This window comes from Misgurnus anguillicaudatus, chromosome 11, assembly GCF_027580225.2.
Source record: "Misgurnus anguillicaudatus chromosome 11, ASM2758022v2, whole genome shotgun sequence".
Taxonomy (NCBI): domain Eukaryota; kingdom Metazoa; phylum Chordata; class Actinopteri; order Cypriniformes; family Cobitidae; genus Misgurnus; species Misgurnus anguillicaudatus.
This window is the reverse complement of record NC_073347.2, coordinates 6,976,426-7,004,349: the sequence shown is the minus strand read 5'-3', so window position 1 is coordinate 7,004,349 and position 27,924 is coordinate 6,976,426. Positions and strand designations below refer to the sequence as shown.

The 27,924-nt window shown below is 38.6% G+C and overlaps 1 protein-coding gene across 3 annotated transcripts in view; it reads right to left on the bottom strand.

The window, feature by feature from the left end:
- Positions 1 to 27,924, bottom strand: part of spred2b (sprouty related EVH1 domain containing 2b) — a 44,666-nt gene that overhangs the window by 13,405 nt on the left and 3,337 nt on the right. For 2 of the 3 annotated variants that reach the window (XM_055169910.2, XM_055169908.2), the window contains exons 2-4: positions 5,716 to 5,893; positions 5,330 to 5,498; positions 4,323 to 4,387 (exon numbers count right to left, since the gene is read on the bottom strand). In XM_055169910.2, coding sequence (XP_055025885.1) covers positions 4,323 to 4,387; positions 5,330 to 5,498; positions 5,716 to 5,893 — 412 coding nt within the window. Of the gene's footprint in view, positions 1 to 4,322; positions 4,388 to 5,329; positions 5,499 to 5,715; positions 5,894 to 18,653; positions 18,823 to 27,924 lie in introns of those variants that run through there. The other variant, XM_055169909.2, reaches the window with a different exon arrangement.

Sequence of the window (27,924 nt, the reverse complement as noted above, 5' to 3'; positions counted from 1 at the left end):
TGGGGATCCCCTATCAATGTGATGTCACAATGATTACGCCCCACCCATAACCACTCACAGACTCCGCCTTATGAGCGTGTAGTTCAATCTTCTGCCAGAGATACATGTTTTGATGTAGTCCAAAGCACGTGTAAGCGCTCTACCCCTACTTTGCATACGGGTAGGGGAACAAAAGCTTTCTTTGCATTTAAAGACACAGCGCATTTTTCATTGCAGCCACAAATGGCCATGTTCAACATCGTATAATGAAAGATCTGTGTGGCGTATTTTAAGCTGAAACTTTACAGACACATTCTGGGGATACCAGAGACTATTTGAATATTGCTGAAAACACCTAGATTAGCGGCCCATTAAACAGTATTTTAAGACTTTTAACTTTTAAGGGGTATAGTTCACCCAAACATGAAAATATTATCATTAATGACTCACTCTCATGTCGTTCCAAACTCGTTAGACCTTCGTTTATCTTCAGAACACAGTTTAAGATGTTTTATATTTAGTCCGAGAGCTTGCTGACCCTAGTATAGATCTATGTACGGTATACTGTCCATGTCCAGAAAGGTAATAAAAACATCATCCAAGTAGTCCATGTGACATCAGTGGGTCAGTTAAAATGTGTTGAAGCATCGAAAATACATTTTGGTCCAAAAATAACAAAAATTACGGCTTTATTCAGCATTGTCTTCTCTTCCGGTTCTGTTGTAAATGGCGTGCACGAGACTAAAGTCACGTGACTGCAGTGAGGCGTCTGACGTTTTATCCTTAGACATGTTTGCAAAGTTTTTATTTCAAACTTACAGCATGTGTCTTCCTCAGACTGTAAACGAAGTTTGGGCCCACAGAAAAAAAAACAGCTGGGGCGCACCAGATAACACGTCAGCCGCGTAGTACGTCATCCACGTCACTGCAGTCACGTGACTTTAGTCTCATGCACGCGATTTACAACAGACGCTGTATAAAGTCGTAATTTTTGTTCTTTTTGCACCAACATTTATTTTCAATGCTTCAACACATTCTAACTGACCCACTGATGTCACATGGACTACTTCGATGATGTTTTTATTACCTTTCTGGACATGGACAGCACACCGCACATAGACTCTCAATGAAGGGCCAAACAAGCTCTAGGACTAAACATAAAACATCCTAAACTGTGTTACGAAGATGAATGGAGGTCTTACGAGTTTGGAACGACATGTGGGTGAGTCATTAATGATATTATTTCCATTTTTAAGTGAACTATCCCTTTAAAGTAGCGTGCACGCCAAGGTGTTTACTCTGGCAGCCGTCATATGTTTTCAATTGTTTCCAATGGAAGCGTTGCGCTTTTCAAAAACGGCAGCTTCCTGGTTGATTACAAATATCTTCTTCTGTTTTCAGCAGAACAAAGAAATGTATGCAGGTTTGAAACAACTTGAGAATGACAAAGTTTAACATTTTTGGGTAGACTATTAAAAAATATATATTTTACAGCTTTTATTTACTAAATGGCATTTCATTCTGATTATCAGCTAACAACGGAGTCAATGACGTTGCATAATTTGGGTCTGCCCAGTAAACGGTAAGTACACCAAATTTCAGCCGTACCAAATTTATTTCCTTTAGGAACCGATGACACATCATAGCCATAATGACATTTTTAAATAGCATCAGGATGTGCTGCTTGTGTTATGATGCTGTAATGGGGTTATGTCAGCATTACGCCAGAGGACGGACATGAAGGCCTGCACTGCTGAAGTGTGCTGATGACTCACTGGACACAAAACCTTTCGTTCTGTCCATCACCTCGATGTAGTGAATGATGTAACACCTATGAGGCAATCGTACAGATCACTGACCACTGCCATTCACAATAACTAAATACATCACATTCCTCATTTTACTGGACATGAACACCTTTGTGTAACCTTATCTCTCTGTCAGTTGACTCTTTTTAGCAAGGGTCGAGCTATGCATAAGTGACATTTCTGATCAGATGCGGATGGAGGTGTTGCGAGCACAACCAGCCCGACACCGGACACACCCTGCTAAATGCCCAGCATTTAGAGATGCAGACTAAGTCCTTTTCCAGATCCGAATGAGCTAAAACCAGCTGAGGTTAAGTATAGGTTAGCTCACGAGGAACCGTCGGGAGGAATGTCCGTCCCGGCAAAGAACAGCTCCCCTCGACATAATCGCCCGAGTTGTAAATCCAGCCCCACATTGCTGCTGTCTGCGGCCACTTGCCTCGCACGGCAATATATGGAAAGGTCATCAACACCAGCCCCCCAGACCCAAGGACTGTGCCAACAATCTCACGTAGAAAAAAGCGTCCACTCACTTCCGGGGCAAACTAAATCTGTGTTAAAAAACAACCGGCGCTCGGTAGTAAATCTGACGCTTCTGATTTCTGAACCAACAGCGCAACCATAAATTCCAGGACGGAAAGAAGCACCGGATTAAGTTTCCTTTACAGCTCAGGGTCCTTGGCTTAGCAGTCTACCCTTTTGGCCTGAAAGCGAGACAGACAGCGAGTGAAACAGGAGCCATGAGGCTTCCCCTGTGCATGCCCCCCCCCCCTCCTTCCACTCGGGCCGGCAGTAAATCAGGACGGCAGTTAGCTAGGAAGCAGCTGCTAATGATAGTTTTACTGGGGCGAGCAGGAAGTCATCTCCTGACCCCGCCTGCTGCTCTCTGTCTCCTGTGACTGTCACAAAAGGACAGTATGTGGGCAAAAGCCAAACGGCGGCACGGCCCACTGAAACATCGCCACAGGAAACCTGCCCGCGCTGCTATCGCATCCACCATCTTCAAAAAACAAAGAGCCATCTTTTCCACAGCGGCCTCGACGGGTAAAAATATCACAAGGACTCGGGCTTTTCTGGGACGCTTCACACACACTCAAATAAAACCCGTAGACATGAAAGCTGGAGGGAAGCGGAAGTAACTAAACTGGTAGACTAAAAAGTCTACTTGCTTTTCAAATAACATAAACGGCTAAAAGTCAGGAACATGTCTTGGATATCATTACAAAACCTAAAGAACATAAATGACATTAATAATAACAAACAGAATTAAGTAAATAAATAAAGCATACTTTAAAATCATGAAGACTTTTGCATTGTAACGCAATTAAGCAAAATTTCCCCCTCACTTATTTTCCCAATATTTTTGCTAAATGTAATTTAAAAATATAATACTCTGCATGTCTGTTGACTGTATGTTAAGGTAACCAGATCACAGACAGTGACGTCTTTTGGTGTTCTGTTCTCCACAAAACCAATAAAAGTGAAAACATGGTTTCGTCCCTGTTTTTAAACTTAAATAATGATGAATTTCTTGGTCTGTGACGTCACATGCTCCTGCACCATCGCTTTATACAGCACGCTGTGCACTTATAATTAAAGTCAGGCGCAACTTTTAAACTTTTCTCTTTTTTATGTTTTTCTGCAGGTTATAGAAGGAATGATTTGGTTTATCAGTTGTTGGTACTGTATTTAGGTTGTGAATAGCCATTGGGCTGGTTTTGTAATGTGGATCTGGCAACCCTGACAGGACAATGACGGAAACGGACGCTGGTTAATATAGGTTTAATTTCGTCCTTTAATATAAGTGAGTTTGTGTTTATTTAATTGTTGTTCGGTTTTCATAAAAAGAGTAATGAACCACAAACTAAGCATCTGTTTTAAAGTAAGAGGGAAATCCAAGTTTTTATTTCTGTTACATGCATGTATCACTTTCATATCACATGGCTTATTTATTTTGGTAATAATGAATAATGTTAATTTTCATCAAGGTCTAAAGTTGAAAATTAAAATTAGTTTATTATTTTTTGTTTATTTATATTTTGACATTTAAAGAGGTTTTAGTATTTAAAAGCTGCACAAACATTTTTATTTAGGCTTAAAATATCAAAATAAAAAAAAATTATATTAGTAAACTCTGTAGTAGTGTGTGGCTTTTGCGCGTTTTACAGTACACTTTTACACGTGAATACAATAATTTAGTGCCTTATTTAACTTTAAAGTTAAAAATGTTTCTATTGAAAAATATATTTTATCCGATTAATCGAAAAAATAATCGGCCGATTAATCAATTATGAAAATAATCGTTAAAAATAATTGCAGTCCTAAAAAGTTTTAGTATGATTGATTTTAAAACATATATATTTATTTTTAGATTTATTATGGTTCTGTTACTTGGAATTGTTGTTGTATAGCCAAAAAATATATAATGCAACATCCTAGGTTTCTGTGAAATGCTGCCACTAGATTCACCAATATGTATGCTGGACAGTTTAATGCACAAACGTATATAATCAGTTGAAAACAAAAGGCTCTTACTGTGAACACATCGTCATCCCCAAGCTCAGCCTCATTTTGGAGTGTTGAAGAGGAAGTTGTGGAGCCTAAAATAAAACACACGTAAACAGGAGACGTGAGCCGACAGACCTTCACATATCCTGTCGGTTAATGGTGGTATTTGAGGCTGGAGAGAAAAGGAAGCTGAGGAGCAGACAGTGAAACTTGCTCACATGACCCTGAAGACTGATTGACAGACATTTCAAAGTACATCACTACACCAACATACACGTCCGTCTGTAACATGGGACAATTCACAGCCCTGCCCTGTACCCCGTGGACCGTCAAATGCCAAGTAAAATATGCTTATAATTTTCTGAAAACACAAAATTAATTGACCCTAAAAAGTGCCAAAGATTGCTGTTTAATTGCACCTTATGTTTGAATCAGACGAAGATACAGGATTTGAGAAACAATCAATTATTTTTCAGTATGGATGTAACTGTAACGTCAATAGTAGAACTTGGCAGCCTTAACGTTAGCATAAAGCATTAACTAGCATATAGCGCTAACTCAACAGTCACAACTTTGTTTTTAGCATTGTAACAACACTGTACTTAATTTAATGTGCAATTTAATGTTGGGGGCATACATTGTGACTGTAACGTCATAGTCGGTGTTATGTTGAGATTGGCCGGTCTTTGCAGTTTACATAAGAAGGAGGAAACAATCGTGTTTGAGACTCATGATATGTCACCATACCAACTCTCTCATCTATGCCTAAACAAATACAGTTTTACATTCTACAGCACCTTTAAGAAAACAATAAAGGTTATCATGAGGTGGCCCGACCTTTTGTATAATAAATGCTTTTTCTTTTACACTAAAATGACTAAAGTATTTATTTCATGTTAGGGTGTAGATCAAGTACAATCAATGTGAAACATTTCTACGTGGAAAAAAATCACGTGGAGCATCTTTAATCCTGGTTACGTGCATTTAGGCCCAATCTAATGCTGGGTTTCTCTAGCTGCAATGTGTGTTCTCACCCTCCATTAAGTCCTCCAGGGCTTTCCGCACACCTCTGTCGAAGGCACGGGCATCGGCGGGGCTCTGGAACGTCAGGCCACATTTTTTATTGTCGACCTTCCAGTGGTGAAATGTGGGCGTGGCCTTTGTGTAGACTAGATCCTTCTTCACGAAACATTCCAAGATCACCTGCCAGCCAAAACAAATGAAACATTTCAGAAACAGAGCACGCCGTCTGCTGTAGCAATGACAGGGGCTAAAGGGAAACGTCTTGCAAATCACATCACAAATGCGTCCAGATTTTCCCTGGAAAAAAAGCCGGCATGCAAAACTCCTCGAGTTGTAAATCAGGCTGGTTTCCGTGCAGCGCCTGAGGGGAATGATTATGAATATTTGTGCCACACACCTGCTTGTCTTTGAGGCGCTCGCCGTGGATGAGGAAGTCGCTGCGGCCGGTCAGCTCAACGGGCATCACCTTACAGACGCCCACCCTGCTGAGACCACCTCCTTCCTGTGCCAACCAGCCTCCACTCGAGTCATCTCGAGTCATAACCACCGCTTTGACGCGCACGATGTAACTGTCACTGAGAGAGAGAAAGAAATGAGATGAGACCTCAGTGTGAACTTCATTGACCGAAATTAAACTCAGAATTAGATTATGAACTAGGATACTTCACATACATCTTACATTCAACTTTTTGAATCTACCATGTCAGAGAGAGTTACGTAAATGTCAAGATATTCTGTCTGGTATATTTTCCATTCATCTACAGCTTTACAGAATGATGTCACGCATAGCATCAACACCTCCAGGTAAACACAATAAATTCACGAGACAGTTACGAAAATCAATTAAAAAAAAGTCTTCCCCAGAGGCATATGCACTCAGACTAGTACAAGGCCAGGTTTACTTTCATATAACTCGAGCGTTCTTCCTCTGTAATGCTGTATAAGCCAGGAGTCAGCCATATATGGTAACCTGAACCGGCGTCTTCAATAATTAACCAGAGAGGACGGGTGAGGAGGTGAGGGCCCGTCTCAAGACCAGAGAGTCACTAAATCAATACACTAAACCTGAGGACGGGAAGAGCCTCGCGGACGTGTCAACACACACACACACAATGTATTTCATTCTTTCGGATTTACATTAACATTTATGGATTTGTAAGAGATGTATCCAAAGTGACTTACAAGTTATGAATTTCATCAGTATGTGTGGAATCGAACCCATGACCATTGTGCTGATACTGCAATGCTTTATCAAATGAACAACAGGAACAACAACACAGCTACAGGATCACAAACTACTCACAGGAAATATCACATATGAAAACTACTTAATATCTTATGTTTCTCTTAGACAGTTGGTTCTTTTTATTTATTGGAGAACATATTACACTTCAGATTAAAGGTGTAATTCACCCAGAAGTTAACATATCCAAACTAGTGTTCAGTAAATTGTAAAGAATGGTGTGTCTTTAGCTGGCAAGTTTAATTTAGTTTTGCATTCGGTCGTGAAGTTTGTACAAATAAAAAAATATCTCCTTCTGTGTTGTAGAGATTAAAGAAAGCTTTCAAAGAAAGTTAGGTTTGTTAAAACATTAGGTTAAAGGATTAGTCCATTTTATTAAAAAAAATCCAGATAATTTACTCACCATCATGTCATCCAAGATTTTGATATCATTCTTTGTTCAGTCTAGAAGAAATTATGTTTTTTTTTAGGAAAACATTTCAGGATTTTTCTCATTTTAATGGACTTTAATGGACCCCAACACTTAACAGATTTAATGCAGTTTAAAATTGCAGTTTCAATGCAGCTTCAAAGGACTCTAAATGTCTTACCTTGCGAAACGATTGTCATTTTTGACAAGAAAAACAAAAAATATGCACTTTTAAACCACAACTTCTCGTCTATGTCTGGTCCTGTGACGCGCCAGCGCGACCACACGTAATTGCGTAATGCCGTCAAAAGGTCACATTTTACATATGTGACACGCACATTTGCGGACCATTTTAAATAATAAACTGACACAAAGACATTAATTAGTATCATTCCACATACAACAACGTCGGAACGGTCCTCTTTCTCCACCCTTGTAAACACTGGGGCGGAGTTTCGCATTCGTCATCCGTGACCTCTTGACGTGATGACATATTGCGTGAGGTCATGCTGGTGCATCACACACCAAAGTGTATTTTTTTTATTTTTCTTGTCAAAAATGACAAGCATTTCGCTAGATAAGACCCTTATGCCACGTTTGGGATCGTTTAGAGTCCTTTGAAACTGCAATTTTAAACTGCATTAAAATCGTTACGTGTTGATGTCCATTAAAGTCCATTAAAATGAAAAAAATCCTGGAATGTTTTCTTCAAAAAATATAATTTCTTCTCGACTGAACAGAGAAAGACATCAACATTTTGGATGACATGGTGGTGAGTAAATTATCTGGATTTTTTAAAAGAAAATTGACTAATCCTTTAAGAAACATTCTCTTGGCAATTCGTTTGTATTTTACGAGGTGGCTAATTTGTACTAATTCGTACAACCACATTCGTATGATTTGCTTTCGATCATGCGACGTTGGGGTTAAGGCCGAAGTAAAGTCCCGTTTTAAGCATGCGCAAGGGTGCGCATGACTCAGTTTTCGTCATCAGAAGAGTGCGTGCGTACGCCCACGTCAGATTTTTCAAACCCCGCGTACATTGTCGTGTATGCGTCTACAGGACAATGTAGTATGTATGCTTTTTTTGCAATGCGCATGCGTCTGCGGCATTAATGTACAAGTCAAATAAACTATAGTTTGCAAGGCTGTGCGTTCGACTGTGTGCATACGTTTGCGTACACATAAAAATCAGACTACTGTATAATCCAGGCTTTAGGGCTGTTTTTTGTTTTTTTTCCTAATAAGCATACAGTTTGTACGATTCCCATTAGCAAACTCATAAAATACGTACGAATTCCCATGAGATCAAGCTGGGTTCAATAAAGATCTCAACATGATAAGATTTGCAATCAAACGTCAGAGCTTTCAATATGAAGTCAAACCTTTTTCATCAAAATCCTGGCAAGACCAAAGAATGTGAGCTATGCACACATTTATTTTCTAGTTTTATGCTTTAAGACAACAGTTGTTTAAGAAGAAACATCTAACATAGCCGAGGCCTGATACTGAATCTCCTGAGCCATAAAAGCTCAACCTCTGAGTGATAAAATATTTCTTTGGGATCTGATGTCATTGTTTTAGAAGCTGGACAGTTTGATTTGTCTATGACAATAGATGAATAACTCTAAAAAACAAAGACCCACAGTGCAAAGCAAACCATTTAAGCACGTACTATGAGCCATTTATAATTATTAGACACAGTGACTGGCTCTGCGCCTACATACATGTGTCTCCTCTTGTGGAAAAACTGAAAAAAACTGTCTGCGGGATAAGAATTAATGAATGAGGACGTCCTGAGGGAGCAGCACCGTCTAATGTACTTACAGTAAGATGGCCAGGCCAGAGGATTGTCTCTATGCCAGAGTCATTTGATATCTACGGCTAATTAAAATCAAATCAAACCTATCTCCTAAAAAACTAGCTGTTTTCATAATTGAATGACTGGAAGGCTGGTGATTCCTTTCTAATCTGCAGCTGTCGTGTCATCGCATCACGTCCCGACGGGTGTCTGGGGGTTACAGGGGACGGGGTTGTTTTTACAGGAGCATATGCACACGACCAAAAGGTGTAAATATACCTGAAAGAACGTGTGAAATTCTGTCTAGTTGCACAGCAGGATTTTGGCTTTTGGCTTAAACATAAAACCTACTACTTGTCTTGTTAATTATCAACAACACTTCAGTTTATGAGTTTTTCCATAATTACTTCATATGTTTTTTTATCCACCACATGTTTTAATTTCAAATACCATACACAAAATCTCAAAGGAGCATATTTTAAAAGGTGACCCGTGATATGTCTGATGTGAGTTTTAATGGAAGCCCCGTAATTTACATTTGGCAGACGAATTTATCCAAAGTTACTTACAGTACATTCAAGCTATACACATTATGTGTATGTGTGAATAGTTTAATTTTTATTAAAATAAAAATATGACAGCATCTTTCAGCACAATATTTAACTGAAAATGTGTAAAATAAATGATTCTGTTTATTGGCCAAATGGACATAGATATCAATGATTCGCCTTGCCGATATATCGGTCTATCATTAAGGCTAAAGTTAAACCAGTAAGGTGAGCCAATTAAGCCAATAAAGTGATATTTGTATGCTAGAATATATTTTTTGTATTAATGCCAGTGAAAGAGAAGGGAGGTTAAAGAGGATGTGTGACAGAATCAAGATATTGTACAAAAAAAGGCGTCTAACCGATATATCGGTCTATATCGATCTATCATTAAAGCTAAAATTAAAGCAGTAAAGTATACCAGTTAAGCCTGTAAAGTAATATATGTAAGCAAGCATTAATCTTTTATCATTAATGCCAGTGAAAGAGAAGAGATGTAAAAGAGGACGTGTGACAGTATCTAGACGTTTTACACAGAAAGGCATCTAGCTAGCCGATGTATCAGCCTATACTGATCTATCATTAAAGCTAAAGTTAAACCAGTTAAGTGAACCAGTTAAGTCAGTAAAGTAATATTTGTATGCAAGCATCTATCTTTTAGTATTAATGGCAGTGAAAGAGGAGAGATGTAAGAGGCTGTTTACACTTGGCACCAAGATGTGTTTTCGTCGATCGGATCACAAGTGGACGAGAGAGACACATTACGTTTACACCTGGTATTTAAATCCGTCTCTTTTGTCCACTTTCGACCGCTTCTGTTCTGAATATTGTGAGGGGGTGGTCTGTCCAGACTGTGCGCGAGTCTCTCCGCTGTCATTCAAACACGAGCGGGAGTAATTCTGAGTTTATATGGACGCAAACTAATATTATGTAAGAGTCAACTGCTTGTTTAGCAAGTAAACATGCTGCACAGTGTTTTGTACGTGTATATGTTAGAGCTTTCTCTGAATTTTCAGCGCAATTGATGACATAGGATCACGCAACTTTCACACGCTTGCAAAATGAAACTACGGAGATTAGTCGCTTTAGTTTTATCAATGAAAGGCTAAAAATAGCGCTTTTCACTGTGTTCGTGCGAGAAGTCAGAAAAGACGTAAAACATTGTGTTCAGTACCTCAGATGAGATAAATGGGCGGAGAGAAGGCGGTCGCGTGTGGCTGTTCGGACACATTCAACCACATGTGCGTTTACAATACAAAAGCAATCCAATCGAAAGGGGCTCGATAACCTCTGAATGTGGTTGAAAGTGGTCGAAAGTGGACGCATTCAAAACGTTTTGACCGTTTACACCTAGCATTAACGTCGTCCACTTGTGATCCGATCGACGAAAACGCATGTTAATGCCAAGTCTAAACAGCCTCTTAAAGAGGATTTGTGACAGAATCTAGATGTTATACACAGAAAGGCGTCTAGCCAATATATCAGTCTATATCGACCTATCATTAAAGCTAAAGATATACCAGTTAAGCCAGTAAAGTAATATTTTTAGGTAAGCATCGATCTGTTAGCATTAATGCCAGTGAAAGAGAAGGGATGTAAAAGAGGACATGTGACAGAATCTAGACATTATACACAGAAAGTTGTCTAGCCGATATATCGGTCTATATCAATCTATCATTAAAGCTATATTTAAACCAGTAAAGCCAGTAAAGTGATATTTGTATGCAAGCATCGATCTTCTAGTATTAATGCAAGTGAAATAAGAGGGATGTAAAAGAGGACGTGTGACAGAACCTGGATGTTATACACAGAAAGTCGTCTAGCCGATATATCGGTCTATACACTCTAAAAACAAACGGTGCTATATAGCACCAAAAGTGGTTCTTTGCTCGTAGTCATGGAAGAACCGTTTTTGGTGCCGTGTAGCACCGGTGGGGCACCGGTGAAGCACCTGTGTAGAGCCATATGGTGCTATGTAGAACCATATTTGGTGTTATAGTGGTTCTATATGGCCCCTATATGGTTCTAAACAGGTGCTTCACTGGTGCTTCACCGGTGCTATATGGCACTAAAAACGGTTCTTCTATGATTGCGATCCAAAGCAACAGTTTTGGTTCTATATAGCACCGTTTGTTTTTTTAGAGTGTATCGGTCTATCGCTAAAGCTATCGTTCAATCTGTAAAGTATACCAGTTAAGCCAGAAAAGTGATATTTGTATGCAAGCATCAATCTTCTAGTATTAATGCAAGTGAAATAAGAGGGATGTAAAAGAGGACGTGTGACAAAACCTGGATGTTATACACAGAATGGCAAGTGAAAATGTCACTGAAGTATGTGTGAGTGTTTATGTCCGGGTGTGTGAGAGAGTGAGTCACTCCATCCATCTGTGATCTGGAAATGTATAAAAATCAGCTCTTTTCCCTCGTCTTCTTCTCCCACGTACAGTTTAAAGATGCTGTGAGCTTTTCAACATTACACTGTGGTTAAGGCAGGAGGGCACAGCAATGTAAATGGGACAGATCATATCCCGATTGTCAGTCTGTAGGTCCACTATTTAGTCACTTTTTAACACTTTAATGCATTTTTAAAATGTCTTTTTATAATCTAAGCATTTTCTGATCACTTAATTGAAGGTATCAAAGAAAACTAAACTGTCGGAGCCGATGACGTAGTGGGCAGCGCTCCAACATGAAGTGCTTTCGCACTTTCGCCGAGTTCGATTCCCGGCTCATGGTCACTTGCCGATCCCATACCCCTTTCTCCTCCCTTAACTTTCCTGTCCTCTCCTCACTTACTGTTAAATAAAGGCAAAAATATAACTTTAAAAAGCAAACTAAACTAAATATCAGTGTGCAATATACAGCGTTCCAACATTCTGACCAAGGAATACACATGTCCTTTTATACATAATGATAAAAATATTCAACAGTAGTTTGAAAATAAGGTGTCACCCATTTATGTGTTCACTTTAAATAATGATAGACACCTGGTCATCTTTTCCAAGTAACTGAGAATATTTAAAGACTCTTTAGCATGCTGGGACATCTACCATCTGGCTTCTGGAGGAAAAACAGGGTCACAGTAATAAATGCATCTAACAGACACGATGTGGAGCACGTAGAAACGCACACACACACACAACAGAATGTACGAAGGCGTCGAAAGCCACGATTCCCTCTGCTCGCTGCCATCCCAGCCTGGAAGGCGTCTCATCACGGCCTCTCTCCCATCTGTCCGGCAGTGGGAGTCGATCCAGCGTCACACCCCATATCACAACCGGCCAAGAAATGACTGCCTGAGCAGAGCACAGGTGAGACTCCCTATCAACCTGAACACAACCATCTTTCGGCATTCCAGCTTACTTTCAAAAGCACCATCGGAGCCGGAACAAAGCGAGAAAGATCCCTATCCTCTTTCTTCATCCACTCAACCGTGTACATAAGTGTCTGACTCGTATTTACTAAAAACAACAAAAAGGTTGATGTTTTCACCTTATCGGTTCAACAAAACATTAATAGGTTGTGGTTTAGGCTTTCATAATTAACTTTTAAACTGTCTCACGTTGATCATTTAATTCTTAATTTTAAGCATTTCAAAGTTCAACTTTTCCAGAAGACTCATCTTTGACATGCATGGATATTTTACCTCTCAAAGGTTTTTCAAAGATTTTAGTAAATAAAAACCTTATATTTTATGTCTGCTTCTCACACAAGTACATCATATAGATCTTTATTGACCTTAACAGCCATTGGTCAATGTATACGCTTGTTGTACAGAATTTACAGCTGCTAAATATCTCCTTTAACATTCTATAGAGTAAAAAAGTCATATTGAAAAGGATGTACATCATGAAGTGTTATTTTCCTTTTACATGCATTTACATGCACTTTTATGTGCAATGCATACATTTTTTTATGCTAGTTTTGTTACAATCAAACAAAAGCAATTATTTGACATTTTTTAAATATCATGTAAATGCTCAAGTCAAACGTGAGGTGACGTATGAATATTCAATTAGCCTGATGTATACCTGTATACCGTGTAAACACAGACTGTTTAAATCAAAACCTATGCAAATTACTACTTATATATATACATTAATACATCTTTAACTATCCATATAAAAAGCTCATAAAGATTAACACTCTTTGGTTAGACACAGTCAGATGGCAAGCAAAAAACCCACTTTCTGGCGGTTTAAAGTCACAGGTTTACAGAAGTAAAATGGCAAAAGATCTTGCTAAATCCATGTCGGGGGGATTTTGGAGACTGTGGAGGAACTGCGGTGAAGAGTGTTGATAGGCAGATTTTTCTCATCATAGTTTAGTCTATTTGATTACAATCAGCGGGCGCCTGCATTACAATAGGGCACAATGGTTTCCGTACAATGTGGACTTGTCCGCGTTCTAATGGCTTTAAATAATATGTCGCCACTTCTTCCCAGAGTCTCAATGAGAGCAACAATGGACAACTCAGGGAATTATGACAGCATGGCTCCGAAATTAATTCAATCCGCTATCTTCTCCACTAAGTGAGGGAAAATATAGCCTGGGTGGTCGTGGTTACCCAGAGATGCTTGAAACATCATTCCAAAAGAATTTCCAACCAAACAAATAAATATGAGTAATTGTTTCTTTGTCTATTTAATTCAAAACATACAAGCAACAAATGGAATACGAGCTACTAAGCAAAACAAATAGTACTAATATACTGATGGCATCAGATGGTAATACTACCATAGGACTGAATGACCATTTTCATACATCATGTATTTACAAACATAATTTGCCAAAAAAAAGTACTTTGATGTTAAAAAATTGATAATAACTGGATAAAATGGCAGATTTTTAATCAATTTAAAATTATTGCCATATCGTCTATATCATATTATTACATAAAAAATGCTGATATAAAGGCATTGAGTCGAAAAAATGTCTGTTGCATAATCTAACATTGTTTAAAACAATGAAATGATGGCCTGTTGAATGAAATTAATCCAATCCGTGTTCACAAAAAAATATTTGATGATGCAGTAATAAACTAGCTAGAGTTTATAAGCTTCGCTACGTTAAACATGATCAAAACCTTGATCTTTTGTGATAGTTAATTCCCGATAGACAGTAATGCAACTACCACATTCAAGGCCCGGAAAGGCAGTAAAGATATCATTAAAATAGTCAATTTGACTACAGCGGTTCAATCTTCATTTCAATAGGGCACAATGGTGCACTGACAATACTTCTTGACAAAACAAACAAAAGTATGACTTTATTCCACGTCTGCTTCTCCCCTGTGTCAGTCTCCAATGTGTGCAAGAGTCAGAAAGCTGTCGGATCTAAAAGATTTTAGGGCACACTCATATTATACCTAACCGTACTGAACAGTGCCCGAGCGAGATCTTCCCCACTTCCCACTCGCATGCACTCATATATTAATCGATCACTCTCGTCCTTAGGATGCGATCGTTTTAAAGAAAACTGGAAGTGGGGCTTCTGTTTTGAGTCATTTGGGACGCGATGACACGCAGCCCTCTCTTACGGGTGTGGAACGGCATAACGGGTGAGTAATTAATCTAATTATTTTTTTATTCTGGGTTGTTAAAGGTATCCCTTTAATGAAGTTCAAATAAGTGAGCAAGTATTAAAGCTCACGTAACACACGCTGTTTCTGCATTTCTGAAATTAATCTGGAGTACCTATAGAGTAGTATGACATCCTTTATATCTCTGAAGAGTCTTTAGTTTAATCAGATTTATAAAAGAAAGATTAGCTTTACCGAATCTTTCCGATAACGTACGAAAAAATGAAGAAGGAGGAGTTATAACACGGGAGGAGCGAGTACGAGTCATGCAACACTATACAACACTGTTTTAACTTATGATTCACTACATGTTCGTGTCATTTATATAATATACACGCGCCTATTTCCAACATAAGACAGAAGTCTTACTTACCACGTGTAACTCGTCATGACCCGGTTCTGAAAATCCACAGCATCAAACACACACGCAAAACTCCGCTGCTAATCCGGATAATAAACTATATCCATTGTTTCCATAAGGCTGGATGTCTTCTCCTTACATCCAAAAACACACTTCTTGTTGTGCCATTGTTGACTTTTGAAATTAAACAAAGCTGAGTAGCGTGATAAGCTGTTAGCAAGCTAGCGTCTCCCGCTGACTGACGGCTGGGCGGGGTTTTCCGGGGGAAGTTTTCCGGCGGAAGCCCATATAAAGAAGTGATACGTATCGAAAAACCCTGAAACGTCAGTTAGAACCGTAATTAAAAAAAATTAGCCGAAACTTGTACGAACCCTGGCGAAGTGCATTCGGCACAGAAATACTCTGAAACACGCCCAACTGCATTTTTGACACTTTGCCTACGTTTAGCATGAGGAAACAACTATATAACTTTGTTAATAAGTCAGAATGCTTGAAATACCATTAAACCCCCCCTTTAAGTGTTCCTATATAGCGCAGTGGTACAGCATTGCGTTAGCGTCGCAAAAGTGATTTAGGCTTTCACATTTAACTTTTAAACTAAATTAGAATTTAAACTATGATTCTTTTGAAAAGAAAAAAGTTTTATTGCTACACATTTGGAAATTACAATGACTCACTTTGTTATGTTTTCTGCCAGCGTGGTAAAACTTAACAGCATATAGGGCCCTATAAAATCCGTTTTATTTTTTCCCAAATTCCGTTTTATTTTTTCCCAAATTCCGTTTTCTCCGTTTTAATTTTTGCAAATTCCGTTTTATCCGTTTTAATTTTTGGCAATTATATTTTTTACCCTTTACTTTTATTTTAGTCATAAAAAGAGTGTGTCTTTTAATGTTAATGATTAAAATGTAAATGATTTGGGGGAAAAACTGGATAACAGGATTACTTTTAATGACTATAAAAGATGCATTTACACACGCACATACACACGCGCGCGCACGCGCACACACAACTCAATTCAATGCATTGTTTTTTTAGTGTTGTTGCAGGAGGAGGCTACAACAAGGTGTCAACGCAGTGGTGCCTTCAGAAGTGCCTTAAACACATCAATCCAGCGGAACGCGATCCATATTTTATACACAATCGCTTGAAATGCATGTAACTTTACAAACATACACAGGATAGTGATCTGACTTTGGACAGCATGAGCACGCAGCTCTTTTCACGTGCGAGCGAAAGAGAGACAGAGAGCGGCACCATGATGCAGATGATTATATTTTAAATGCGAGGGATAGTTAGTTTGCCTCAGCTCGCTTGAAATGCATAAAACTGAACAAACATACACAGGATAGTGATCTGACTTAGGAAAGCATGAGCACGCAGCTCTTTGCACGTGCGAGCGAAAGAGAGACAGAGAGCGGCGCCATGATGCAGATGATTATATTTTAAATGCGAGGGATAGTTAGTTTACCTCAGCTCGCTTAAAATGCATAAAACTGAAGAAATACATGAGGATTTGTGTTCGCACTTCGGACAGATGCGTGAGCGCGTGCACATGAAAGAGGTACAGTGAGACAGACATGGATGAGAGAGTGCATGTATCTTTGCGCGCTCACCGTGAACAGAGTGTTGACTAAACTTCCAAACTAACAGTTCTCCGGTCACATAAAAGTCATGTGAGACCTGCTCGGAACTAAGTGCTTAGCGTCGAATTTCTTATTTTTTTCGCTGACGAAAGCAGAGTCGTGGAGAGCCGCTTCGCCATGGTTTCAGTGTTTTGGAGGAGGTCTGAATCGACGGGAGGGGGCGTGTCGCCCAGATTTACTTCCCCCGGTCTGCATTTCCCACAGACATACGTTCGTCTCCCACACAAAAACATAATTTTATTCAAAATATGTAAAATTCCGCGAAATTCCGCGTTTATACTAGATTCCGTGTTAATTAGCCAATTCCGCGATTCCGTCCGCGATTCCGTGATCGCGGAAATTATAGGGCCCTAAGCATAAATCTATAGGCTTAAATAACATTTAAACATGCCGTCTTGCGTTGATCATTTGATTCTTAATTTTAATCATATCAAAGTTCATTTTTTTCCCAGAAGACTCATCTTTGACATGCATGGATATTTAACCTCTCAAAGGTTTTTCAAAGATTTAAGTGAATCTAAACTCTTACATTTTATGTCTGCTTCTCACACAAGTACATCATATAGATCTTGTCTTGACCATCATATAGATGGTCAATGTATACGCTTGTTGTACAGAAAATACAGCTACTAAATATCTAAATATCAATTTGACTACCGCGGTTCAATCTTCATTTCAATAGGGCACAATGGTGCATTGACAATACTTCTTGACAAAACAAACAAAAGTATGACTTTATTCCACGTCTCCTTCTCCCCTGTGTCAGTCTCCAATGTGTGCGGGGGTCAGAAAGCTGTCGGTTCTAAAAGGTCATGGGTTCAAACCCAGGCAACACATACTGATAAAATGTATACCTTGTAATGCACAAAGTTGATTTGGGTAAAAGCGTCTTTTACATACATAAATGTCATGTAAATGTATTAGAATCGGTCACAAATCGGCCAAAAAATACTATCGGTGCATCCACAAAGAAAATATTGCATCAATATGTAGCATTAAATTGTGAATATCACTGTATGTAGGACTACTACAAGCCTTTAATTGTAAGTACACAAATGGAGGTGCTGCTAGCTACCCCAGCTTGTTTGTGCGCATTGTAGGAAAATATAAACTTTTTTGAGAGAATATCGCTGCACACTATGAGACAGCATGGCTGCCATAAAGGCCTGTGGCACTTTAGCCAAAGTTACATTTCAAGACTAAATATCACAATAAAAAACATTTTTATTTCTTAGCTAAAAGTCAATACTGCCACATATTAAGACTAAATCAACAAACTAAAACCGAAACAGTTCTGATTGGATGAGTTGTGTTTAAGCCCTTGTGAAATGCTGTTAAACACACACAATCTATATTCGTGTGCCAAGCTGCTACTGTTTGACAACCACAAGCAGCCTATTGATATAATCTCTGAATATTGATAAATCATATTGTTGCTGGTAAAGGGCAATAAGCCACTCAAGGATGAGTATTCCTCGTGATTTTTCAATGGTACCCAAACTAAAAGCTTTGTAATGCATGGCTTGCCATAGCTTTAACACATCTCTCACGCATTTTCTTGTTTTACGTTCTTCAAACACATACCACACGGAAACCGCCAACCTTTGCCATTCAAAGCAGCTTCTTGTGTTTTGTATCAGCCTCCAAAGAAACAACAGGCAGCTGAAGCATTATACCACAGACAGAGGCGGAGAAAGAAAAACGCAGACCGAACAATCCAGAAAAACCTGCTTTGACCGGGCTTACCGGCTATGCTCTGCCATCCCTGCGTATCTCACAGCATCGGCGTGGCGACCGTCTCCCGGGCACGCTCAGAAGGACGGAGACCGGGCCGTGCCACCAGCCTCAGCATGTCCGCAGCCTCGTGCGGCATCCGGGCTGGCCGAGGAAGCAGAGAGAAAGCTTGTATGATTCAGTCTCCTTGACAAACGCTGGGAATGCTGGGGTATGAGTCATCCACAGGCAGCCATTTCTCCTCTGAGCCTGCCCGGCCTACAAGCACAGAAATCTCCCCCTGTTCTGCCTCGCTTTCCTGTCTTTTCTTCTCTCTGGCAGTCTTACGTGCCGAGAATATAATCTCCATTCGGGGTGAGCTTCAACTCGCCTACACCTCCGGCTAAAGCTACGACCAACTACACCCACACACGCGGAGGGTGTGGGCTCAGCCGCACATGAACCAGCGCAATTACTGTACCCCTTTATATCAAACAACACACCTACACACACGCCGAGCGCTTACTTGGAGCCTACACGTTATGTAAACACCTGCTTCAAACCCATCAATCATTTGTGCCAACGGCAGAGCTGTTCCTAAAGACCTGTCAAGTGCTAAACATTGTTCAAGCTTGTACAGAGGCATGATGATGAACGAAAGGGTTTATCTCATCAATAGTAAGTTGGATGTTTTAGCTTTTTGAAAATGGGATATTTCACCACTGTGCAATTTTGAGCATTACGTTTGGCCTAGTCATTGACCTGAACCTGACAGAATTGGATTTAATGGTGCTGTGTGATCTTTTTCGGTATTTTGTATGTGTAATCCATGCATAAAACGTCCTAACTAGAGCATAGATGTCACTTAAATTAGAAATTACTGAAAAAAGTAGGGATGCACGATATATCGGCCGACATATGGTTATCGGCCGATAACTGCTTATTTTTAATATTATCGGTTATCGGTCTGATAGCAAAATTATGCCGATAAATGAAAGCCGATAAATGATGGATTATTTTGGTTTGTTTAACCAATTCACTTGCTCATTGCTGGCCATGTGGAGTTTTGATTGGTGCTTTCTGTGACATAGCACGAAGATGACACGTGTTGCGGGCTTAAGAAGAGTATGCTAGTCTAGTGCAAAGACAAGATGTCCGGGTATTTTTCATTGTCTGGGAGTTTTTCATTGTGAAAATAATATGAATATTTATCGGCCTATATATATATATATATATATATATATATATATATATATCGGTTATCGGCCCCCAAATATAAAGAGTTATCGGTATCGGCAAAAATGTCCATATCGGTGCATCCCTAAAAAAAGCATGTCAATCATTTTAGGAAGTTGGGATTGTTGATATGTTTTTGGAGGGGGAGGCTTTGGTTACCTTTGGGTACTAATCTAGCGGTGAGATTGCGAATTGCAACCAACCTCAATGAGAAGCTACGATAGCTGTCGTCAAACATGAAGGCGACTTTTATGTAAGGAAGTAGATAAAAATGTCATATTCTAATGCAATAAAAACAATAAAGTTCATTATGTAAGGTCTTTAAACACCACTGATAATATAGTTATGTATATTATATTGCATTTTTGTCAAGAGATCCTTCTAAAAGTCTCACAGTGCACCTTTAAGAGGTGCTTGTTTTGTATTTTTACTGATAGGCCGATACATTGCAGTGGACGATATAATGGGACGGTATTTGACTTTTTTTTCTGGCATTGGGTGACAAATCTTTTCAATCTTTCTGTTCTTAAATTTGTTGTTCATAACAAAAAGACTTTACACACAATAACACTTTGGTGTGCACCAAAGTTTTATTCAAATAGTACTGTGATGTATCAGATCCGCAGTACATGTCTTATGGTATAATTATTGATAAATATTAATGGGACATTCAATTTTTTTAAAAACATGCTCATTTTCCAGCTCCCCTAGAGTTAAACATTTGATTCTTACCATTTTCCATTCAGCTGATCTCCGGGTCTGGCGCTAGCACTTTTAGCATAGCTTAGCACAATCCATTGAATCAGATTAGACCATAGCATCGCGCTAAAAATAACCAAGCGTAGTGATATTACGGTATTACGATATTACGCACCGAAAATAGTCCCTTGCTATTGAAAGTAACCTATTTTTGGGCAGTGCGTAATATCACTACTCCTGCTGCAGCCATGTTACATCAGCAAAGTCACAGATTATTACAGCAGTCTGACAGTATAGTTCCTAACCATATCTGCCTAAAAAATCTGAGCGTTTAATTTTCCGTCGGTCTTAGTACACAATCTAACTACAGTAGAGTCAAGTTTTAAACAGGAAAAATATGAAAACTCTTTGGTTATTCTTTTGCGCGATGCTAATGTTCTAATCTGATTCAATGGATTGTGCTAAGCTATGCTAAAAGTGGTAGCGCCAGACCCGGAGATCAGCTGAATGGATTCCAAAATGGTAAGAATCAAATGTTTAACTCTAGGGGAGCTGGAAAATGAGCATATTTTTTAAAAAACTGGAATGTCCCTAACAAATGCTGTTTCACCAATTTTCTATTTGTCTCTCATTGACAGTAATTACATTTGTGTTATATCAGCCTCGTATCGACCACACTGCTTTCTCAATATCAGTAAAGGCATGGGCCATTAAAAAATCCTGTATCGGTTGACCACAAATGAATTCATATCATGTGAATCGTACAAAAACAAACAGTTATCAGAAAAAACAACCCTATCCTCGCTCCTAAACCTTATGAAGCTGAAGTTAAAGCCGATTGTGCTATGAGGTCAGATGAATTCATACACATTATTATCCACCTTGCAAAATCATTTAAAATATTTGCCATGACATTGTGTTGGTTGAGTCACATGACAATAAGGGGCAAAACAAACTCCGGTTACCATAGCTACCCATTCATTTCTATAGGAGGATAAACAATATTTACTTGACTATATTTTGAAAGGTAAACATGCCAGAAAGTTCATGCATTCATGCAAAACCGTTTTAGTCATGGCTGTAAATACAAGCAATTCACCAACAAGAAAACATTTTTGTGATTGACTGTTTTATACATAAAATCGTCCTACATACTGTAAAGAACATTCGGTGAAAATATAACATTCATATTTTTAATATTGACTGAGTAAGATCAAATATTGAATCAATGTGAAATTAAACTTTGATGGTCTTAATCTGTTTAGATTGTATAAATGTATGAATTCATATTGTATCCTATACTTTCTGCTTTTAAAATATCACGCATTGAAACTACATCTGCAGCATGTACTGTAGATGAACTCTCATGCATGCACATGTTTGGGCTTTTCAAATGTTTTGATTGGACGTTTATAATCTCAGTGCTGCATGTAATAGGCAAAAGTTAAAACCCACGCACAAGGTTTGATTGATAGTTTTGAGTGGGTGCTCCTTGCTGTTTTCTGGGATGCAGAACAACGCATTCGAATTTGCACTACAAATACAATGTGGTGACATGCATTTTTTGCCTATGGCACTTAATGTGATAACACGTGAGTTGCAAAAGTTAATAAAACAAAGAAATCTGTGATACATTCATATCTGATATTTTTCTGTTATGTTTGAGGCCCCAACCTTAGATACCAGAGTAGTTGAACTGATCAGAAAAGTTACACTTGTATGGGACGAATGTGAAAATATTTCAGTCCGAACTCAGTCCAGCGGTGCAGCGGACATTCAGTAGAAATATGAACACATGATAGTTATCACATGGGTGTTTCAACACCTCTCTCTCTCTCTCTCTCTCTCTCTCTCTCTCTCTCTCTCTCTCTCTCTCAAGGGCAAACATGTGAGGTCTGGGGGATGGGACAAAACCATGTAGCCACTGTCTCAGATGCATTGCGCTGTGCTCTCCACTTCTAATAAACATCTCTGTCATATTAAAAGAGTTTGCCAAATTACAGAAAAAGCTGTAAAATGAAAAAGAATATATACAGGAAATAAATTATTAATTAAATCCATTAATTACTGCTTTTATAAATGAAGAGTTTGGTTCCAAAACACAAATAAATCCATTTGGACTAATTTGGGTAAAAATGTGTTTTCTAGAAAGTGACAAGATGAAAACCACTATTTTCTGTTACAAACTTTCACATAGCATTTTAGGCTATAATAAATTTGGGTTATAATAAATTTGATTTCAAAGATTTATAATAAAAACTGATTATTTTTTCCGCAAAATGCAATAAATCATGAGAATCCAAGTTTTTTTTCAAAATGCTATAAATCTCTTGAATCAATATATAAATGTGCATTTATCTTTGCCATGTTATATTCATTTAGTTGACTAGTGGTATAAACTGAATAAACATTAATGGCATTGATCAAAACACTTATTTGTCATATTAATAACTCTGTCATTGCTGCGGTCATCCTTGGGACGTCTAGGATTCTGTGTGTATTCAACGTGCCGCCATTGTTGTTTATAATGCGTTGAATGGTGTGCTGTGATTTGTTGAGCAGATTTATTGCATTCTGCAGAGAAGGAGGACTAGTGTTAAGCGCGTTTTGGGAAAAAATGGAGAAAAGATGACAGAATAACACGGTGAATATTGGATTTAGCGTCAAATTAAAAATTTACTTTTTAATACTGACCTGATACAATATTGACTTTGGCGGTAACTCATTTTTTTTAAATGGCATTTATAGCGTTTTGGAACCAAACTGTTCAAATGATGGCAATATGATAAAAGAAACCAACAAATCCTTCCCCTCCAATCACCTGGCTTCATTATGGCATGCAATGCCAATTTTTCATGATCCAGCTCATTCTGAATGGATGAAATCAAAACAGTACCTTTGCACTTTAATATTTATTCTGAAATACACCAAATCACAGAAGTACACAAAGTATATCGGAAAATAATGTAGCTCACGTTAATTCAAACAAATTAGTCACATATCTGGTAGTGTCTAGTCTACCATACAGAAAAGCTTTCTTTAACTTTATAAATACTCTGGGTGATTCATTAACTCATTTGTTTTGTCCTTTGGCACACCACAGGGCATACACACATAAAAAGAAATAAAAAACTCCAGGTGAGAAATGAGAAACAGATTTATCATTCATAGGGCATGGCTTTCGCCCCTTTGGCAGGTGGGTTAAATAGTTGCACCAAACCTGATAACAGCAGACTGTTACTTCCTAAGATAAGGTCTCTCTAACCCTGCCTCCCTGGCCCACATCTCACACCCAGATACAAAACAGAGGCACAGGGAATACCAGTGCATGCCTATTCTGAATGCTTTTTAACAATAAAATTATTAAATGGCCATATAGTTCAAATAGAAACAAGAATGCATCCTGTGTTAAATCTAGCCGAAAACACTGCGAACTTGAATAAAGAAACACAGAAAAATATTAGTGTTGGTTTTTTACAAAAAGATTTGATTTATTGGCTTACTCAGTGATATTGTTTCCTGAAAGGAATGTGTAATATAAATAAATGAATGGATATGATTATATGACCTGGTCATATTCGGCGACAGAGCTTCTTTTAGTATCATAATCCACATACTCAATATGAGAAGGGGAAAACCATCCCTTAAGGCCAGAGAGGACACAAAGAGGACTAAATAATGGTGGCAAATAATACCACTGCTATTGTTCACATCCAGGTTCATATTCAGTTTGAATGCAGTTTAAAGTCTGGTTTATACTTGACACGTCCTGCGAAAATGGCGTCATCACGGAGTGGGCGGTCGTGTGCGTTGAGTGCCCATTTCGTGCGGCGGTGTGCACTACATTTTTAGTAACTTTGCGTGCGGCTCCGCATCAAAAAATGGCCGACCTCGAGGCCATTCTGGCAAAGCAGGCACTTTTAAAGATGATACGTTTGACACTTAAAATAAAGTTTGAAAGGTTTACTAGTTAAAACAAGAATTAATTTACATAGGATTTAAAACTATTGGCTTATATTTGTTTTGAACATAGCGCTGGATAAGGCATGGAAATCTGAAAGGAACCTTAAGATTTCTGTTTTGTTTGTTGGATAAAAAATACTAAAGGAACACGTTTTCCAGCTCCCCTAGTTAACTATTTGATTTTTACCATTTTGGAATCCATTCAGCCGATCTCCAGGTCTGGCGCTACCACTTTTAGCATAGCTTAGCATAATCCATTGAATCTGATAGCACTGCGCAAAAAATAACCAAAGAGTTTCCATATTTTTCCTATTTACAACTTGACTCTTCTGTAATTACATTGTGTACTAAGACCGACGGAAAATTTAAAGTTGCGATTTTCTAGGTCGATGTGGCTAGGAATTATACTCTCATTCTGGCATAATAATCAAGGACTTTGCTGCCGTAACATGGCTGCAGCAAGCACAGTGATACCACGCAGTGTCCTGAAAACAGTCTCCTACTATTGAAAAATACTAAGGGGACTATTTTCGGCTGCCGCGTAATATCACTGTGCCTCCTGCAGCCATGTAGCCTGGGTGCCAGTGATCTTAGCCCCGCCCACAACATTTTGAGAACGAGAAGATCGGTCTGGGGTTTCTCCGTTGAGGAGCTACTATGCTAGACCTAAAGCTGGTCGAACCAATCAAATTGTCAGGGCGGGCTTTATACGATGATGAACAGATGATCAACAGTAACGTAATGAACCACGTCACCAAAGAGCGCGTGTGTTGAATCTGTTTACAACGAAATGGCTGCCGCTGTAGAGTTCAGATGTGTGGATTCTGACATTGAGTCTGTTTTAAAAGATATCGACAGAGCATTGATTTTAAAAGAGGAACAGAGAAACGCGAGCAAGGCATTTGTTGATGTTTTTGCTGTCCTTCCTACGGGATTTGGCAAAAGTTGGTCGCAACTGAAATTGGTATCACGGCGATGCAACTCGGCGCGCATGACGAGATGGATATCATTTTCGGAAGCCAGGAATCGTGGTTGCTGAATAAGTGGAGGGACATGCTAGGCTCCAATATTTTCAAGCCAACGTAATGGGTATCGTCGTGGATGAAGTTCACCTAACGTACAAATGGTAAGAGATAATCTTACTGTATGACTTAGTAAATACTTAATGTTGTGATATAAACAAAATGTTGTAAACATAGTAGGTGTTGATGTACGTTCGCTAACTCAGACTTAGTATAATCACAATTTTAGTGTCATTGTAGCAAAATAACTAGCAGTTCGGTCAGGCTGCAAAAGACGCAATTTCAACATACGTCACACACTCCGTTGCTCTTATTGGTCGTAGGTCTATCCAATTGAGTGGAGAGGCATTTTTCGGTTGAGACACGCCTCATAATTATAGCTCAATGGAGCGGTATCAGACTCAAATTCTGACTAGAATTGAGTATGACAACGTCAGGCTAGCAGCCATGTTACGGCCGCAAAGTCCTTGATTATTACGCCAGAATGAGAGTATAGTTAATGAAATGATAATGTTTAATAGAGATTGTTGTTTTATTCATGTTCTCATAGTTATATATTTTGTTATATTATATATACTTCTATTAGATAGTTGTTGGTTTTAGACTTGATTACTCTGAGTCGCCCCCTATCTTTTCAAAGAATAGTGCAACAGCGAGAGCATCCAGAGTGAGTATAAACAAGGCTTTAGAAATGACAAATGTAAAGAAGCTGGACTAAAGCACTGCTCTAATATTCATCTACTTCTCTCTGTTTGCAGAACCATCGTCATTATTCATCGGCTTACTGCTGAATGGCCGGTCACTGGCCTGTGGAAGCCGTCTGAATACAAAAACTTGTGCAGTTGACCGGACTTCCAGTGGACACATGCACATTTCCATACGAGGGCAGTGAAATTCACAAGACCTCATTTGGCTCCCCAATGCTTTTTCGGGAGGAGCGCATTGAATGAAAAAGAACAACAGGTTCAATAAAGCGCAGATAATGGCTTCCTGTCTGGACTGTGACAGAAGAGCTATCTGTGTTCTCTTCTCAGCAGGACCACAGAGGGGTGAGAAGTTGACAACCCAAAGACGGGGAGCTATGTTTGGACAGGCCGAGTGGCCTTCACAAATAAACCATCACATTTTATTACTTGGCCTGACTAAAAAAAACATTTAAGGAAACAATCAAATAAAAAATTAACAGCCATGATGCATCTGGCCCCTGTGTCTTTTCCACAGGATGTAAAACACATTTATAAGACGAACAGGATGTCTGATAATGGGAAATAAGAAAAGCAGTTCTTGAACTTTGAATGGAAACTATAAAACTGCCTGCAATTGACTTCACGTTTCTATCAGACAAATTCAAAATTCCCTTTCTCGTATGATATTTCTAAGAACTGTTGTAAACACTGATTGTATATTTACTTAGATGGTTACTGTATTGGTACATTTAATAATATGTTACTGTATTGTTGCACAACCGCATATCTAAAATCTCAACAGCTCACTTAACTTGTGCTATTATGTGACCCGAACTTCCCTGCCAACTCCAATATCCATGCATTGGTTACATAACACAAGTGCATCCAACACAGGAAGGAAAAAACTGAGCAAAAGTAAAGGCCAAAGTATTTCATTGAAACTAACTTGTGTGCACTAGTTTGTGAACATTTCATGGTTTAATATTTATGATTTACATGCATTCAAATGCATCAATTTTGGTCAATATTTTTAACAGATATGTGTGTACTTTGGGCTAAATTTGGTGGCAAAATACTGTGGGTTTATCAATAAAACAATAAAAAAGGGATTATTAAAGGGATAGTTCATCCAAACAAAAAAATTCTGTCATCATTTTCTCATCCTCATGTTGTTCTAAACCGTCTTGAATTGAATTCGAAGATATTTTGATAAATTATGGTAAGCACACAGCTGATTGTAACCATTGACTTCCATAGTAGGAAAAACAAATACTATGGAAGTCAATGGTTACAATCAGCTAGGTGCTTACCATCATTTATAAAAAATATCTTCTTTCGTGCTCATCAGAATAAAGAAATTCATACCGGTTAAAAAAATTATGAACAAATTTTTATTTTTTGGTTGCATTATCCCTTCAATAAATCATGCTAGTGTTTTGCGACTAACATAAAATGAATTAAACAACAATTAAGCAAAAATAACCTGCGTTTTCCAACTACATCCCATCATTTTGCAGACTTCTGTTATACACAGAACAGGAAACCAACCAAAAGCTCACAAAGATCAATAAAATGCAAATACACGTCTGGTCAGTCAATCCCCTGTTTATTACGCTTCAAGAATCTTTCAGAATATAAGCAGATTTCTGTAAATCTTTTTCCAGACAAAAAACACGGAAAGCATAACATTCCTAAATA